This window comes from Teleopsis dalmanni, chromosome 2, assembly GCF_002237135.1.
Source record: "Teleopsis dalmanni isolate 2A chromosome 2, ASM223713v2, whole genome shotgun sequence".
In the NCBI taxonomy this organism is placed as follows: Eukaryota; Metazoa; Arthropoda; class Insecta; order Diptera; family Diopsidae; genus Teleopsis; species Teleopsis dalmanni.
The window spans coordinates 203,254,688-203,272,275 of record NC_051847.1 but is presented as its reverse complement, the minus strand read 5'-3'; the positions used below and the strand labels follow the sequence as shown (position 1 = coordinate 203,272,275).

Below are 17,588 nucleotides of genomic sequence, written 5' to 3'. Positions count from 1 at the left end.
TTCAGAAAATCTTTTTATAATAACACATATCGAATGAGATCGAAATAAATAAGTATTTCGAAAAGTATTTATATTAATTTTGTAATATTCTACTTCAAAAATTACTTATTATTATTTTGAGACTAGTTGAGTCAGTGCACATGAACACTTTCACTCTCTATTAACTGCGAGGTTTCTTCATAACCCCCCTATACGCCTTGTCAGTTTTCGTAAATAATTTTAGGACTCTATCCTTTATGTATTTTTTGATCGGATCAATCTTGAGGTCCCTGAGGATGTTATTCATTCTAATCTACCGTGTTACCTTGAAAAGTCTTCTTAGAGCCTTGCTTCATGCAATTTCTAGCAGGCGAATAGTAGTGTTTGAACCCTTGCTAAACGCTACACAACCATATAGAAGTGACGGTCTTATTATTTGGTTATATCACAACTTCCTATGGAGGTGATGAAGAATTTTGGAACAGCTATTCTTTTCAGTTGAACATATTTAAACCATGTGAATCGTTTTTCCACCGTGATGTCTAGATATTTAATGCTCTTCTCCCAGTTTATTACCATATCTCTCACTCTCACTGTAGACGGGTTCTGTCTCCACTTACGCGTAATAAACAGAGCCTTAGTTTTTTCATTATTGATTTTTATTTTTCATTTCTGGAAATACTCCAAGATATATATATTTATATATGTTATCACATAATATATAATTTTTATAGTAATCAATTATGTTTTGTTAAAAATATTTCTTTCATTAATGAAATACCATTTTAAAGCATTATTCGTAAAATATTTGCCCATCATAAAATATTTTAGTTATTTTATATCATTAAGCATAGTTATCAGAATGTTTTAAAAACTTTTGAAATTTTATAATTTTAAATAACTCTATGCCACATTATTTACCTTATAAGCTAACAATATTTAACTTCATAAAAATAAATGCTTCAGCATACAAAATCGTATGACACATTTCCGTGACTAAAAGCATCGTATATCGTATATGAACCGAAATATTTGCAATATTCTGCAAGAGGAAATACCAACGGTTGGAAACGGCAATGAGCTCAAGTTAATGCACTATGAAATAACCCGCGTTTAAATGCATCAACTTAATTTATTTTAGTTATGTTTTAACATAACTTTTTGCTATGTCAATAAAAAAATGTTCAACGAAATAACTTTAATATCCTTGAACTTTGCTGACGACTACGACTTTCATACGGTTGGCATTGAATTGCCTGGTATTTCATTTCACTGAGCCATCGTGCCTTGGCGTAGCTGACTTACGCTTTTGGTATTTTAACTGCTATTAAACCATCCTTTATGCGCTCATTGGTCTCATAATTTCAAATGGCAATGAAGTAACTACTTTTCAGCACATTTTCTTCAAAAAAAGAAAATATAAAAGACTAACTATGAAATTTAACATCCTATAGTCTAAATAGGAAATTTCTAACATAGCCAATAATTTACGAGTATTGCCAATAACTTACACAATTCTGACTATATTTTCCTAGACAATTACAATTATTTTTGGGCGGCTTTATGATTGTTTAAGAATTTGTTTGTTTGTGTTTGTGTTTGGCTTATGGCGTATGGCTTATGGCTTCCATGTCGTAAAAGTTTCACAATTTATGGCTTTAACTGTTGTTAGCATATCATTTTGACCAATGATTTTACAAATTAATAACACAAAATGTTAAATCACAAATTCTATGCCTTTTTCTAGTAAATTTGCTAAGTCAATTTATTGAGTTCGATGTCTTGTTGGGTACAAAGTACTTCGTCCAATTTATATATATATAAGGTCAATTTTATTACTTGTGGATTATCACCAACATAAAGTTGATGCATTGATTTTATGGACATGTATTTTAGTATTACTAAAATTTACTTGCTATTTTATAAGCTTATATTATATAAGCTTAAATGGATTATTTTAAATTTTGCCTTTTTTACAATTTAATTTTACAATTACTAAAAACTAATTCGACTATAAAGAAACTATAAACAATTTAAACATACAAAAAAAAATCCTAAATCCTGCAAATTTTAAATATTGTGTTTATGAGCTTTAGCATTGCAACCTGCCATTCGCATTCCCTTAAATAATTCATTAACTTTTCAATGTTAATTTTGAAATAATTCTATTAACTTATAACTATGTTTATATGTATTTTCACAAAATATCTATTCTCTTGGGTAAAAAGTTTTGTATAAACACACAAAAATTAAATTTTGCCTTCATCGTGATATTTTGTTTTATTTTCCAATCGCTCGGGAGCACATTATCTTAGTTAATAATGCAAAAATGTAATGAAATTAATTATTTTGAATTTTTTATTAATTAAAAAACATGTATTGAATGTTAATTCAATATTAATATCAAAACAAAAATTTATATGCGTCATAATGCAAATGTCAATAATTCAAAGGAAAATGAGCATTATCGTTAATTTAAGTTATTATAAAATATCACAATAGTCGGAAAGATACATTAACTGTGGACCTAAGTTAACACCCGCGTCCTGTCAAATCCGACCCCTACGCTTAGTTTCATCAACGGCATAATCATGCCTGATTACTATCAAATGGGACGTCAACTTATGTGTCTGGAAAAGTCCCATTTGACCTTCGTTGCTCTCAACCTGACAATCGAAGCTCGTTCATTTTTTCTTGGGCTATCGAAGAAAGTACACGCAGAATTTTAATATCGTTCAAATATAATTATTAACTGGCGCCCAAGCTTAAAAACCTAAATGAGTAACCAAGTCAAATTATAGATATTATTAACTCCTATACCGAACCAGCGAGGAGGAGAAGAGAGGTGGTTCGCACCGGAATCCGTATAATGGAGACCCATGTATGTAAAGCACATCGTATTTCATCTAAAAATCATAATCATTAAGTTTAACATATTATAGTAATTTTTTATGATGAAATAAAATTAAGAGCTGTTCTATTTTTTAATTATTTACTTATATTGAAAATGTGGAGTACTTTTTAGATAAGTTAAAAATGAAATTTTTAAATCCGTAGATATAAAGAAATTGAGTTTCTAAATTTAAAAGTAATCCTTTTTTTACGGGAGACAAAATTATTCCCAACAACAAAATTCTTTTTATTACAACAAGGGAGGCCTATAAAATGTATTATTATTATTATTTGAATTTTACATCTCAGCGAGTGTTATTGCCGTATGACAAGCATCAAGGAATTTATGCTCTGTTGAAGTGTAGTCACTGTTCTACACCTATTATGTTATATTGTGTTGCTTCTTCTAAAGAATGTTGAACGTTTCGCTCACCAACAAGATGTATTTCTGCATAATATTTATTTAAAGCGTAGAGAGTTCAAGTATGTCTATGGAGTGTGTGAAAGTTTTAGGTACTATGGTATTATCGGTGGCTATTATTATCGGTACAACAACCACTCGCTGAAGTCTTCAAATTTCTTCGATTTCCCTAGCCAGTGGTATGTAGTTGCTCATCTTTTCTGCAACATCAATCAGGTATGCTGAACTATTCCTTCTATCAACCAATAGGATATCAGGCTTATTATGTGTTATTCATCGATCTATATAAACTTGTCGATCCTAGTACATACGAAAATTGGTGTTTTCTTGCATCACAGTGGGTTTCTACTGATAAATCGGACAAGTTTACCTCTAATCTTTCCATGTTGATATAAATTTATTAATTATTGCCTATTTAAGAGCAAATATCCCACAGTTGATGAATTTTTGCATGCTTATAAAAACTATTATATTTTTTTTTCAAACAATACTTATTGAAAATTTCAAATATTTGTTTACAATATATACATGTATACCATGATTGGATATATTATTATTTAAACAAAAATATTAGTGTTTACGAATGCATAACTAATTTTTTTTTTTAATTCAGTAAATGAATTTATATAATTAATTTTAACAAACCTAAAGGCAAATCATTTTAAATTAGTATTTTGATTGGAAGAGTGAATAAACATCAACTTCAGGTTATTGCTTTAGAGAAAAGTAGAATAATATTTCATAAATTTCAGTAAAAATATTTTTAATATTTTCTTAAAATTTCTTTTGATATATTTTTTATTTTGTTGATTTTTATTTTCAATAGTATTTTCTATTATTTTCTACATTTATATGTCAAATGTTGCCACTTTCACTGTTGGCTTCGTTACAACTTTCCTGAGTTCGTGATTTTATTCAACACGGACTTTTTCAAAATTAATAAAAGAAAACAGATTTCGTTATATATTCTCATCTATATTTTGTTTGTTGTTTCTGTTTGTTATTTTTGTGCTTTTTGTAGTGTTTTTATAAAGATTTTAAAATATGCTTAAACATCTGTTGTCCTTTTTGCTTGGTAATTGTCTTTTTGCTGTTGGCACACTTGTTCCTTTCGTGTATTTCAAAAAATCTTTCTATATTTATAAAATGTAGAAGAAACTACGGCACAAAAACACTGCTACAGACACAAATAAAATCAATTCATAATTATAATAAAAACTTTATATTTTTCAAAAATGAGAAATGAATTATCAATTGTTTATTCTTCAGAATAATATATTTCTAGTTGATTGTGGAAAACATCAAACACGAGTATTTTATTACAATATACAATTCTTATGTTGTACCTTGATAAGATGATTTTTTATTAAAATCCTTCCTTCTTCCACCAACAAATAAATTCAATTCATTGCGAATATCTAGACAACGATGTTTGCAATTCGGCAAATCTTGAAGTCTGTATAAAGAATACCTAATAAAAGTATACTCTTATGTTATACTCCAAGTAACTACAAAATTTATAAGGTATGTATTCATTTTAGCAATGAAATTTTAGAAGCTAGCAAATAATGAGCTAAATTATAAATAAAAAAAATCCTCAGGGACCTCAAGATTAATCCTATCTAAAAATACATAAAGGATAGAGCCCTGAAATTATTTACGAAAATTGACAGGCTTACCAACACCGCGTTATCGAATCTCAGAATGGTTATAGACTCCTCGAAGAGGTATGCACATTATTGCTTAGTCTGATGAAGTGATAAACAATAATCCAGTCAAGGCGCAGAGAGTGGTTATGAAGAAACCTCGCAGTTAATAGAGAGTAAAAATGCTCAAGTGCACTGACTCAAGTACCCGCAACATAATAAAAAAATGTATAAGATTAATTGTTCAAATGTGTTATATTAATTTTAGTATTATTTAAAAATATAAAAAACTACATAAAGTGTGACAAAATACAGACCCATACAATATTTTTATCACCAAAAAACTGTAATCTTGTGCTATTACTCAATAAGGTTTTTTGAAATTTAAAAAGGTTTTAAAAAATGTCATTTCTTATTAAATTTAAATTTAACTAGATATTTTTTTTGCAATGGAGACTGTCTGCTGGACAGTTGAAGATCGGATATAAAAAATTTAATTATTCATGCTCTTAAAAACTTCTTAACAGTATCAGAAATACTTCTTAACCTGTGTTGATAAAAATAATTCCATTTGAAATTTTTACAAGTTAACTAAATCAACAATCTGATGAATTGTAGCATCACATTAAGAATATTCCTTAATCTTTGTTATTGTCCCTCTTCTATTTTCTGAAGCATAATTCAGTATTGAGCGCACTTCTCTGGGTTCTGTATAAACTTCATAATCTTAATTGTTATGTATCTTACATAATACGATTACTATATCTACATAATGTAAGTTATTAAAAAACCAAACATATTTTATATATTTTGTGAGTTAAAAACAATTTAATATCTTAGTGAACTGAATTGCTGGTTATAGAGTACAATTGCATACGTGGCTCAGTTGCAGCAACAAAATTCAGTTTTGTGTAAAGTTTAAATGAAATTTTTTCCACATTTTTTTTTACATATTTGTTATTCAACAAGGTAAATAGTTGTGCAGGTGACAGTCCATGTTTACACAGAGATAGTTTTTCAAGAAGATACAATAAAGTTGGTGTCCTTTAGCTGTTGCAACATGCTAACAAATATTATAAGAAAAATAATTCAAAAAGTAAAATTTGTTTATTAATATGTTTTTTTTACTACTTGTAAGGGTCATCCTTTATGCAACTTACAAAAAAAAAACAAACAAACATATGCATAGTTATTTAAAACTTTGCGGACAAAAAAATATTTAATTAAATAAATGTATGACTTTTGTAATTCAACGAAACTGAAGTAGTTTCAATTAGTATAATAACTGTATTATTATGCAATTATTTTATATATAAAAGAATTTTAAAAAACATGTTTCATACTCCAAATATGCTAAAACCTAATTAGCGTTAATAAACTTAATTAGCGTTAATAAATGTACCAAACTATTAAAAAAAATATTTGCAATATTTAAGAAAACGCAAATTTAATATTGTATTATTTTAATTGTTCAGAGTACATTATTATAATTAAAAATAAGGTCAAGCAAATCAAAGATTTTGTATTAAAATAATATCAACTATAAATAACAGACTTCATTGATACTGTCCACATTTCATTTGGATAAATCCAGACTATTTGAAATCCAGTGAAATCTCGTTTTGTGCTAAAAACATTAAATTTTATTTTCTAAAATATCGTTGCTTTCAAGACTATCAAATAATACTTTCTGATTAAAGGATAATGATAATTAAAGATTATGCTTGGATCTATGCAACAACCTATCCATTAAGTGAATACCGTGTTGAGAATTAAGTTAAGACCGAGGAGATCTCGGCAAGTACGTTTCATAATCAAAGTCATGTCATAGTAATCCTTTTCGTCGGGCCAAATTATTAACAAAAACTATCATTTAGGAGAAACGAAACGTTTATGTTAAGTTATTCGCCAGTACATTATGGCTTTTTACATTAAGATACTGCATAATCTAACACTGCATTTATTCTCCACAGTCATTTCTTCAAGAAATCAAAACATTTCACTACACAAATATTACCTGTGAACAAGAGACCGCCCCGGAAATACCTTTCGAAACGATTGAGAACAATAAAATTCGAATTGCGGCTAACGTTGAACACCATTACGAAAATCAACTTTAACCAGTATCACCAGTACTGGAAAAAACATAAGAAAGAGCGTAATGTATTTCGAAGGGAATACTTTGAAGGTGATTTTCAAAAATACCTGGATTTTTTTTTTTTGGTGAGTAGGTAGCATGCTTTATGCACCGTCAAACCGGCCGTCGTCGGAATGGTGTGTCCGACTCCCTAACATTAATATATAATATACAGACTAAAACACTCCCTCTTCAGCGAGACTTATTCCCCCTCGGAACTGCTTTCGCATTACTTCGAGGAGGGTGTCTTTTATGTTGGCATTTCAAGCCACGCTCTCTTGATTTTCGATCTGCGTCGAGACCACCACTTTTCACCGCATTTTCTTGGTGTCCACTCTATTTATTATATTTCTTATTCTAGTTTCTAGTTCTCCTTTCTAGATCTAATTTTTACCTGGTATTGACATATGAAAAATAATAAAAGTAATAATTTAGAAAGTAGTGTGTAGGTAAATAAAATACAAGTAATAAAAGGTCGTATCTCCACAATTATCTAATAGGGTTACATTTCCAATAATTTTAGATGGACGATCAAATGTTTTAGAACAAGTCGGACGCATTCCCGAGAACAAATATTTGGATGATTTCTATGTTCAAAATGTTGTGTATTAAGTTTAAGGAAAACACGCCAATATACTTTATTCCAAAACTCATTAACAATAAAAACAGCTAATCAATTCTAGCTTTGCAATAAAAAAATATTAACGCCGTGAACTATTTCCTTCGTATTCGAGTGCAAAATTTTTCTAACACGCTACAAATGAATAATTGGACGTCATAAAGTATTTTTAAACCTGCGGTAGTGATTCACATTTTTGAATTTATATTATTTAGATCAGAGCTGTCCAAAGAACGGTTCCCAAGCGGCTAATGCTTGTGCGGTCCGCGACATGTTTTTAATCTATCACAATTATACAAATTTTCTTTTGATGCACTGGTAAAATCACAAATTTTTTTCCCCAAAACAACTACGAACATATGTATTTGTTTCTGCAGCCCACCAATCTGTGCAGTGTGTTGTATTGTCTCGCGATCGAATTTCATCTAGACAGCCATTATTTAGATCTTAATAACCGGTTCACATTTAGTGATGAAAATAATAAAATATTCTTATAATGTTTGAAAATTATTATTTTTTTTATTTTAAATCCATTTTAATCTATCTTTTTATATAATAATATTTCCATAATAACATTGACATTAAAATATCTTTTTTAAGCAGTAGGGGGTGCAGCAGCTGCAAGTCTTGCGTTAAATTCATTCTCAATTTCTTTCAATTGGTTACTCGACTTCTTTACTGCCAAGCTTAAACAACGCATTGTAAACCAGAATGGAATTGTATTATCGCAATTCTTAATTTCTTCTTCAGAGTTGGTCAAAATTTCCTCAACTCGTTGATGTAAATCAAGAGGAAATCCTGGTGTTGCTAGCAATTTTTGTGCCTGCGATTGCAATATAACATCATTGAAAAATTGCACTGGTGGATAACCCGTAAAAACAAAGCTGTTTTGAGCCTAATTAGAAATAGAAACAAAAGATTTTTTATATAAAAAAAATGTGTTTCAAATTCATCGGAAGAAAAACTTACTTGTGTAAATGCGAGTGCGCAAACGAAAACAATCACTAATTTCATTTTATAAAAGTATAAATTTTTTATCCGTAAGATATATTTTTAACTTTTGTGTATTTCTGAGTTGCTTTCTCGAACTCTGCGTTTAAATGATATAACTTCTATGCAGTTATGCACCTCTTTTATACTTCGTGATTTATCTTTTCACCTTAGAAAACAGCTTATCTCATTTGTAATTTGTTGCATTTAATGTAATCGTGAATTTAATAAATTTTAGATTAAAATGTATATTTTCTTTAATACTGTGAAATTGCGTACCGTTGTTTACAGCATTTGTAAAAGTCATCTTTGTTGTTTATTATTTGCAGATAAAATTGCGTTACACATTCTGTTATTTTATTTGCAACATACGTAAAATTTCATATAATTTATGGCGACGTACTTGAGCGATGTCAACGCGTCACTAAGATAGCGAACAACAACAATTCTGGGATGAATCATTTTTAGAGCGGATGTGCCAACACAGTTTTATAATAAATACTGTAAATCAAAAAGGGAAAGTTTAAACATGCAAAAGTGTTTTAGCAATGTTTGATCACGTTTGCCACCTTTAAATGAACCCAGTAAATAATGTTATAATTTTAAAAAGTCCAGAGATCTAGCCAATTATTTCGTTTGCATACACTAATTATAGCAAAATCATTCTAAACTTAATTTTTTAACTGGATATTAGGTTATGCTGGCAGACCAAAAAAGGCTACGCGTAGACCATTAAGGTCCATTCCGATACCAGATCAGAGTGCATCGCCTAGGGTATGCGTGTTAGTAGCGAATTTTATTAGGATTTCAATAGAAACTTCTGGCATGTGCTCCAGACTGGATTAGCTTTAGTTTGTGCGCATGTGAAGCGCCAAGACAGTGACCTATCAATACACCAATCAATGTTCTACAGTTCCTCCGGCTGGACAATTTTTTAAATAAAACTGTGATCTTTTTGTCAAATTTGCTTATTCAAAAATTTGTAACGAGACAGTCTAATACTTGCAAGTTCTAGCATAAAATTTGAAATGTTGCAATCCAATGATGATGCTTAAATATCTTTATTTTATTTGTTTTTACAAGCTTGCAAACATGTTAACCAATTAATAAGGCTTAACTAGATGTGTTAAACTAACTGTGTAATACACGCCAATGGATGGATACACGTGTCATTCTGTTAAAGCAACTATGTTCTATCATTAGTGCACTCAAAACTTGATGCTGAGTAGTTTACTAAGTTAAGAAACTTAGCAAACTGCATAACACCACATGCTTATGGCCTTGATCACTTAGGAATATATAGAAACGGAAACGTTGGGTGCTATATTGAACAATATATGAAGATTGTTCTTGTTCAGATTACCATCCATGAAGATGCCGGATCATCTTCTTAATTGTTTTATAAACCATTAAAGGTATATTATAGAATATATGAATACACGTGTCTGGTGAATTATGGAACGCTATATGAAGCACAACTAGAAATGCAAATAACATAGGAAGTTTCAAAAAAATTTTGGGTTCTTAATTTAAATTCTTTTGAAAACTTTTTAAAACTAATTTAAAACCTTAGTTTTTTACATTTTCTCTCTATGCGAAAATTGTTTATATTTTTCATGCATTATTTAGTTTTTGTAACATATTCTATTGTAATATATATTATTTTATTATAAAATTGTTTAATTAGTCTGTTATACTGTATCTTAACTTTAAGATAGTGCTAAGGATTTCCTTAATGCATCGAAATAAATAAAAAAATAAATATTATTTACAACTGATGTCAATCGAAAGATATTATCAGAATATCAGAATTATAACTTTTCAAATGAATTACACTACTATAAAAGCCAAATATAATTAACAATTTCCGTATAATACCACCTCTAATAAATCTAGAAATTCTCTAAGAACATCGAAATAACGTTTTTTCTTGTATTAAATATTTTTAATATTTCATGTTGCTCTTTATTTGAATAAACTTCTAGTCTCGCTCTAGTTGTGTTTTCATTATAAAGTTGATATAAAAAATTGATTATAATGTTTTAATCATTATCGAGCATTACTATATCATTTTAAAAATGTTCTACCCATAAATTTGTTATTCTTTCCTTTTCTCAAATCATTAAATTTAAAAATATTTATAATAATTTTTCATTATTATTATTGTACAACTTTGAACTGCACTATTTACACAAGTCTGTTCAGTGAACGAAACTCTTTCATATGTACTAAATTTTGTTTTTTCATTACACATTTGATATATTATAAAGGATTTATTGCTATGATATTTTACACCCAAATTTTAATATTTTAACATTTATTTTGTACTTTAATATAATAAAGTATTTATAATTTATTTACTAAACATTAACATTTGTTTAAATTTCATTAAAATTGCAAGCGTGCGCTTAACACACTAAACATGCTTCTAATGTATTTGCATCTGGAATTGCAAATAGTTAAAAAATTATCGATTTGCTACACAAGACGAGAGTGAAAAGAAAAACGGAAAGTTTGTTAAAGTAGTGTATTTTAGCACGGAAAATTTATTTCAAAGTAAAAAATAAATAATTCATAAGTACAGAAAGTGAAAGCGAAATTTTTTTTTATAGTTGTTAAGCAAAAAACTAATTTTTCGAAAATGGCTTTCGCCGGACTAAAAAAGCAAATCAATAAGGCTAATCAGTATGTTACGGAAAAAATGGGCGGGGCAGAAGGCACAAAACTGGACATACTTGATGAAATGGAAAGAAAAACTGACGTAACCGTCGAGTTGGTGGAGGAGTTACAACTTAAAACAAAGGAATTTCTACAACCCAACCCCACTGCGAGGGCGAAAATGGCAGCGGTCAAGGGTATCTCAAAATTGTCTGGACAAGCCAAATCAAATACGTATCCTCAACCCGAAGGTCTTCTGGCAGAATGCATGTTAATGTATGGTAAAAAGCTAGGCGAGGACAGTAGCATGTTCGCGCAGGCGTTAATTGAATTTGGTGAAGCGCTCAAACAAATGGCTGATGTTAAATACTCGCTGGACGATAACATTAAGCAAAACTTTCTAGAACCATTGCATCATTTGCAAATGAAAGATTTAAAAGAGGTTATGCACCACCGAAAGAAGTTACAAGGTCGCCGTCTCGACTTCGATTGCAAACGTCGCCGACAGGCAAAAGATGATGAAATTCGTGGCGCTGAGGATAAGTTTGCCGAGTCACTCCATCTTGCGCAGATGGGGATGTATAATTTGTTAGAAAATGATACCGAACAAGTATCTCAACTTGTCACCTTTGCTGAAGCGCTTTACGATTTTCACTCTCAGTGTGCTGACATACTGCGTGGTTTACAGGAGACTTTGCAAGAGAAGCGAGAAGGATCAGAGTCACGCCCCAAAGCTGACTTTATTCCTAAGACTTTGTTAGACTTAAATTTAGATGGTACTGGTACCAATGATACGGATGGCACACCAACACATATTTCGTCCGCTGCCTCGCCATTGCCCTCACCTATGCGCTCGCCTGCTAAGCCCTTGGCAGCTGCCACACCGCAACGACAACAACAACCTTGCTGTCAAGCTTTATATGATTTTGATCCAGAAAATCCTGGTGAATTAGGTTTTAAAGAAAATGATATTATAACATTACTAAACCGCGTTGATGAAAATTGGTATGAAGGCTCAGTCAATGGTCGCACTGGTTATTTTCCACAGTCATATGTACAGATAATGGTGCCATTGCCCAATGGCAATTAAATTTGTGGGCTAACTCTGAGAGCAAAAACCCATTTACAAACTAGTTGAAAAACAATAATTAATTAAATTTACAATTTAAATGTTAAATTAAAATTAAAATTAAATTATATTAATTAATATTATTAAATTTCAATGAAAATTAAAATATTTAAAATTCAAATTAAACTGCTTCAGATGAAAAATTTTAATATGATGTTTGTATTTTATTAAATGATTAAATGATTAAATGAGCTACAATTTACTACTCCAAATCCTTCTTATCCTTGTATTCCTTATTACATTGTGTGTGTTATTTTGTTATTTATATTAAATATTATTAAGCATATTATATACATGTATATTTATTACTATTAACTTATGTACGTTTAAATGCGAAACAAGTATCCTTATTACTTTTTAAATTAATAATCTAAAAAAATAAATGTAAAAGAATAAATAAACAAATTAACAAATGAAAATAAGAAAAACTGAAAACATATTAAACATATAAATATTGCAAACAATTATGAATGAATATAAATAGTCAAGGTGTCTCATGTTGGAATATAAAAACAATAAATATATTTAAAATATGTAAGCTACTCAATGCAATTACGATGAACTAATACAATAATTATTATAAATATGATTAAAAAATGTAATACAATGATTACCCTATATACTATATTTAATTATATATTATATGCATAAAGAATTATTAAATTTAAATGAAAAAAAAAAATACGGCAAACAAAATTAAAAAATTAATAAAATTTATTTTTAATGTGTCTTTCGTTCAATCATAAATATTTTTGTGTTTTTTTCATTATGTTTTTTCCAATATAATTTTTCCGACAGCGTCAGCAAATTAAACATATACGTGTATACAGCCCCGACACATCTACCCCCGAATAACTTTTAATATTTCAATTGTGGGCGGAAAATGCCTTCTTTTGGTGACAGCATCATCAAAATTGTGTTCTATTTATTTCTGCTATTGACTTTTGCTTTTGATGTGCAATATTTGTTTACAAACAATACAAATTGAGCAACATCTCAAAACAAACAAGATGCTTAGCAACATGTCGTGTGTCGTTTTGTTTCTGTGACATAAACAATTCCCTTGCATCTTCAGCAGTATACATAATACATATGTATTCATTAATATATTAATATTTCATACAATGAATTGCAAGCCAGAATTTTGAAAAGAAATTACTGGAAATGATTAATTTCACATATAATATTTAAAAATTGTTCAAATAAGTATGGAATTAATATATATAGAATTTGTGAGAAGAGAAAAGTATTAATGAATCTATAATTTGTCAACAACCTGTTGGTTTCACCTTAAAGGTGTACAATACTCTATATAAAAAAATTATTATAAATACTATTTGAAATTTATGTATATGTATGTATATGAGAATTAATGAAACCATTGTTAGTAATGAAGATCTTGAACAAGATTTTCTTTTCAACATTTTATATCTACAAATTTCATAATTAAAATTGTTTTATATAATTCAATATAATTGAAAAACCAAAAATCTAATTTTGAATAAGAAATTTATATTATCAAATTGCTTTAGTCATACTAATATATGCAATAATATTATCAGAACTTTATACTGTTGTTTCAGGTAGCTGTATCAGTTATATCAGCACTGGCGTTAGGGAGTTTATTGATAGCTGTAATACTAATAAATTATTATAAAAGTGTTATCGATGTATAGGACTTACTAAATATTTGATATTTTTTAATTATTTCATTATATTACAGTATAATACATTATTATTAATAAAAGGAGTGTTAAGTGCGTTAGATATTTATAATGCAGTGAAGAAAACGTTTAAAAGCATATTAGGCATTGAATATATAAATCGATGAAGTAACGACCGTTCATCTATAATTATGTAAACTAATCAGGATTCCAGACTCTCCTGAGTAAGTCAGAATCATAACAGATGAAGACGACTGTATAATCTTTACAACGAGCCAGGGTCCCTTTATATTATACAATAAATTGGATACATACCTCCCCTATGTGGCATAATTTTTGGCTGATAAAAATTTTCACCTATCGCCAAATAAATCCACAGCCACTCTCTTTGCTTCCAGGACTATAGAAGTATCCAATACTCTGTCCATTAATATCGGTGAATTCAGGATCCCCACAACTAACAAATCCAAAATCCTAAGTATCGTTCTCGGCAGTAAGTTTATCTTTTCCGCCGCACATGCCTTAACCTTGTGCAGCCGATAGAAATCTCGCAGTAATGTGTTAAAAGCGCTCGGAGGATGCTCTTGGGGTAAAGACAAAAAAGTTTTTTGAAAAAACCCTTTTGAGCAGTTCAGTTATATGTTATTTCATTAATAGCCTCACAACATACACACATACTGTTGTGTTAATAATATTGTTCTATAATATAGTTATAGTTGTACCAAAGAATCTATAGTACAAAGAAGTGCCACGCTCATACAAACGAAATACCCACTTTATTTTGCTGGTGGATTTATAATAAATCCACCCAACCTCATGCAACAATGTTTGATCGAGGCACAACTGGTATGATGTTCAGTTCAAACTCATTGCAACCCACAATTGTTTTTATACGCCTGTTTCTTTTTCCTTTCTTGTTTTTATTTGTCTATTTTATTAATATACATTGATTAGTAGCGAAGTGAATGGTAAAGAAATCCCTGAAACAATTTTACCATATACTTTGTTGCTTTATTTTCTTGTACTGAAAAGGCTCATATCATAGGAGTAAAGAGTAATAGAATATAATTTTTTTTTATTGCAAAAAATGATGCACTACAAAAACTATTATGTATGTACAAATGTGATATTGGAGACATTAAGTCTGCAGTACATAAATAAGTTTGTTTTTATTGCACATTTGTGCATATATTTTACCTCAAAAGGAACTACTTCTTAATAGTTTGAATTTTTGGTGACTTTTTGTAATTATTTTAAAAAATATTTGCAAGATTCATATAAAAGTTTTTGAAAAGTATTTTAAAAAAAATAAAAATATTAGAAATGTAAGAAAAATTTTAATGCAAAAATGTGTAGAAGTCACTAAAACCACTATTAATGCCTACTGGTTTGAGGAAACGCATGAATGCTATTTACACCGGATTGAAATGTTAAAATTGGTGTTTACGATATTGCTTCGGAAACATTGCGCATGGACAACATTTAAGAATAAAGCTTCATAGAATGAAAAAAATCAGATTTGAGACATAAATAAATTTGTAATGTGTTTTTACACTACAATTCATACCAATATCAAACAGGGAATTTTGTTTTTGTTTTATATTATTAAACTCAAAAACTTATCAAATGTACACAATTTTGACTTCGTCACTGAAATGCTGTTTGATCGCTTGAACATTTTACAGCGAACAAACACACAAACATGCGTATAATGTAATACAGAGGGTTGCATGTATGATTGAATACGTATGCAGTCGGGCTTTTGTCAGCCTTACTTGACTCACATATAGGTTTGAACTGAACATCATACCAGTTGTGCCTCGATCAAACATTGTTGCATGAGGTTGGGTGGATTTATTATAAATCCACCAGCAAAATAAAGTGGGTATTTCGTTTGTATGAGCGTGGCACTTCTTTGTACTATAGATTCTTTGGTTGTACTATAGTTACAATATGCTAAATCGATCGGTAATTCCGATCTTTACCAAAAGATGTTTTAATTACATCAGAACTAAATTTTCAATAGAAGATAAAATGTAAATTGCGTTTCTATTTTAATCCTTAAATATATTATATTTGGAAGTAACCATCAAAATAAAATTTATATAGTTTTCCATAATACCTTTTTAACAAACCCACAAGTATTAACAAAGCAAGTCAGAAAATTTAAATTATTTAAAAATAACGATAATAAAATTTATTAAATAATACATTGTAGATAATATAAGTGTAATTCTTAAAATAAAAATGTATTTGAATATGAGAACAGTTTCCTATAATTACTTTTTGAAAAGCCCACAAATATTAACAAAGTAAGTCAGAAAATTTTAATAATAAAAATACAATAGTATATATCAATAAAAAGTTTCGAACATTTTGTTTAGTAGTCTATAATACATATATTCTACATAATTCGCAATGGATTATACAGAGATACTTTCTAGCGAAATCACTATGATTGTGTAAGTCTTGAAAATATAAAAAAAGTAAATATTTTGTAATGTTTTTTTCTTTTGAATGCTATTGAATTATTAAAATTGGATTCCAACATTTTTCATTTCTCTCTATTTAATATATAATTTTAAAATATACTACTTCAGTATGATTTCAGACACATGCATCGAAACCGATTAATCACATATAAAACTAAACTATAAAATAAAAATTCCGTAGATCTTCACCAAAATATTTAGGTAAAATATAATTCACCACGGTTTGATAAATGTGTGCGATGCCTTAAGTACATTTAATGTTGGCAATGCTTTCCGCAGGTTAGCTGTCAAATGACGTTGTTTCGCTTATTCGAGAGAAGCTTCCCACTAGTTGAGGGCACGTCGGTGTCAAATAGCGGATTGAGAAAGTGTTAATTATTTATTAATTTTTTTCGAATTATGTATTAAAAATTTATTTTGTAATTAACTATTAAATTCTAATTGCAAAAGTTTCCGTAAATTCGTTTAGCGAATCGTACTAAATTGTTTATTTATTGAGTGAAAAACCGTGACGAAATAAATCCAAAAATAAATTTTTGCTTGCGTGATTCATTTTGGGGCGGCATAAATTCCATAGCAAATATAACACAAAACAGTACAAGTCTAAATATTTATATATATATCCTTCAATATTAAAGTAATTCGTTAAAGTTTAATATAAAATTTTAGTAAGAAACGGATAAGATTTGCTGAAATGTTTAGCTTTCTCAAACGCGAAAATAAGAACCAGGAGGTTGTGGAAAATGTAATTGGCGAATTGAAAAAAATTTACCGAAGCAAGCTTTTACCATTGGAGGAACATTATCACTTCCATGAATTTCATTCGCCAAAACTTGAGGATCCTGATTTCGATGCGAAACCAATGATTTTATTGGTTGGTCAATATTCAACGGGTAAAACCACTTTCATACGTTATTTGTTAGAAAGAGATTTTCCTGGAATACGTATTGGTCCCGAACCA

General features: G+C 29.1%; 2 protein-coding genes across 2 annotated transcripts; one reads left to right on the top strand and one right to left on the bottom strand.

The window, feature by feature from the left end:
- Positions 1-8,223: 8,223 nt before the first annotated feature.
- On the bottom strand, positions 8,224-8,813 carry LOC119685011. Its single transcript, XM_038099177.1, has 2 exons — positions 8,664-8,813; positions 8,224-8,589 (listed from the first exon to the last, which is right to left on the bottom strand). The coding sequence occupies exons 1-2, from the start codon at positions 8,706-8,708 to the stop codon at positions 8,290-8,292; spliced, it is 345 nt and encodes a 114-aa protein (XP_037955105.1). The 5' UTR covers positions 8,709-8,813; the 3' UTR covers positions 8,224-8,289.
- A 2,264-nt stretch (positions 8,814-11,077) lies between these two features.
- LOC119682821 (endophilin-A) lies at positions 11,078-12,532 on the top strand. The gene has a single exon (XM_038096335.1). It carries the CDS (start codon positions 11,326-11,328, stop codon positions 12,430-12,432), a length of 1,107 nt encoding a protein of 368 aa, XP_037952263.1. The 5' UTR covers positions 11,078-11,325; the 3' UTR covers positions 12,433-12,532.
- Positions 12,533-17,588: the final 5,056 nt, after the last annotated feature.

Coding starts and splice junctions, on each gene's coding strand:
- LOC119685011 (XM_038099177.1), bottom strand. CDS start 8,708: ATGAAATTAGTGATTGTTTTCGTTTGCGCACTCGCATTTACACAA. Junction 8,590..8,663: donor GCGCACTCGCATTTACACAA/GTAAGTTTTTCT, acceptor ATTTCTAATTAG/GCTCAAAACAGCTTTGTTTT.
- LOC119682821 (XM_038096335.1), top strand. CDS start 11,326: ATGGCTTTCGCCGGACTAAAAAAGCAAATCAATAAGGCTAATCAGTAT.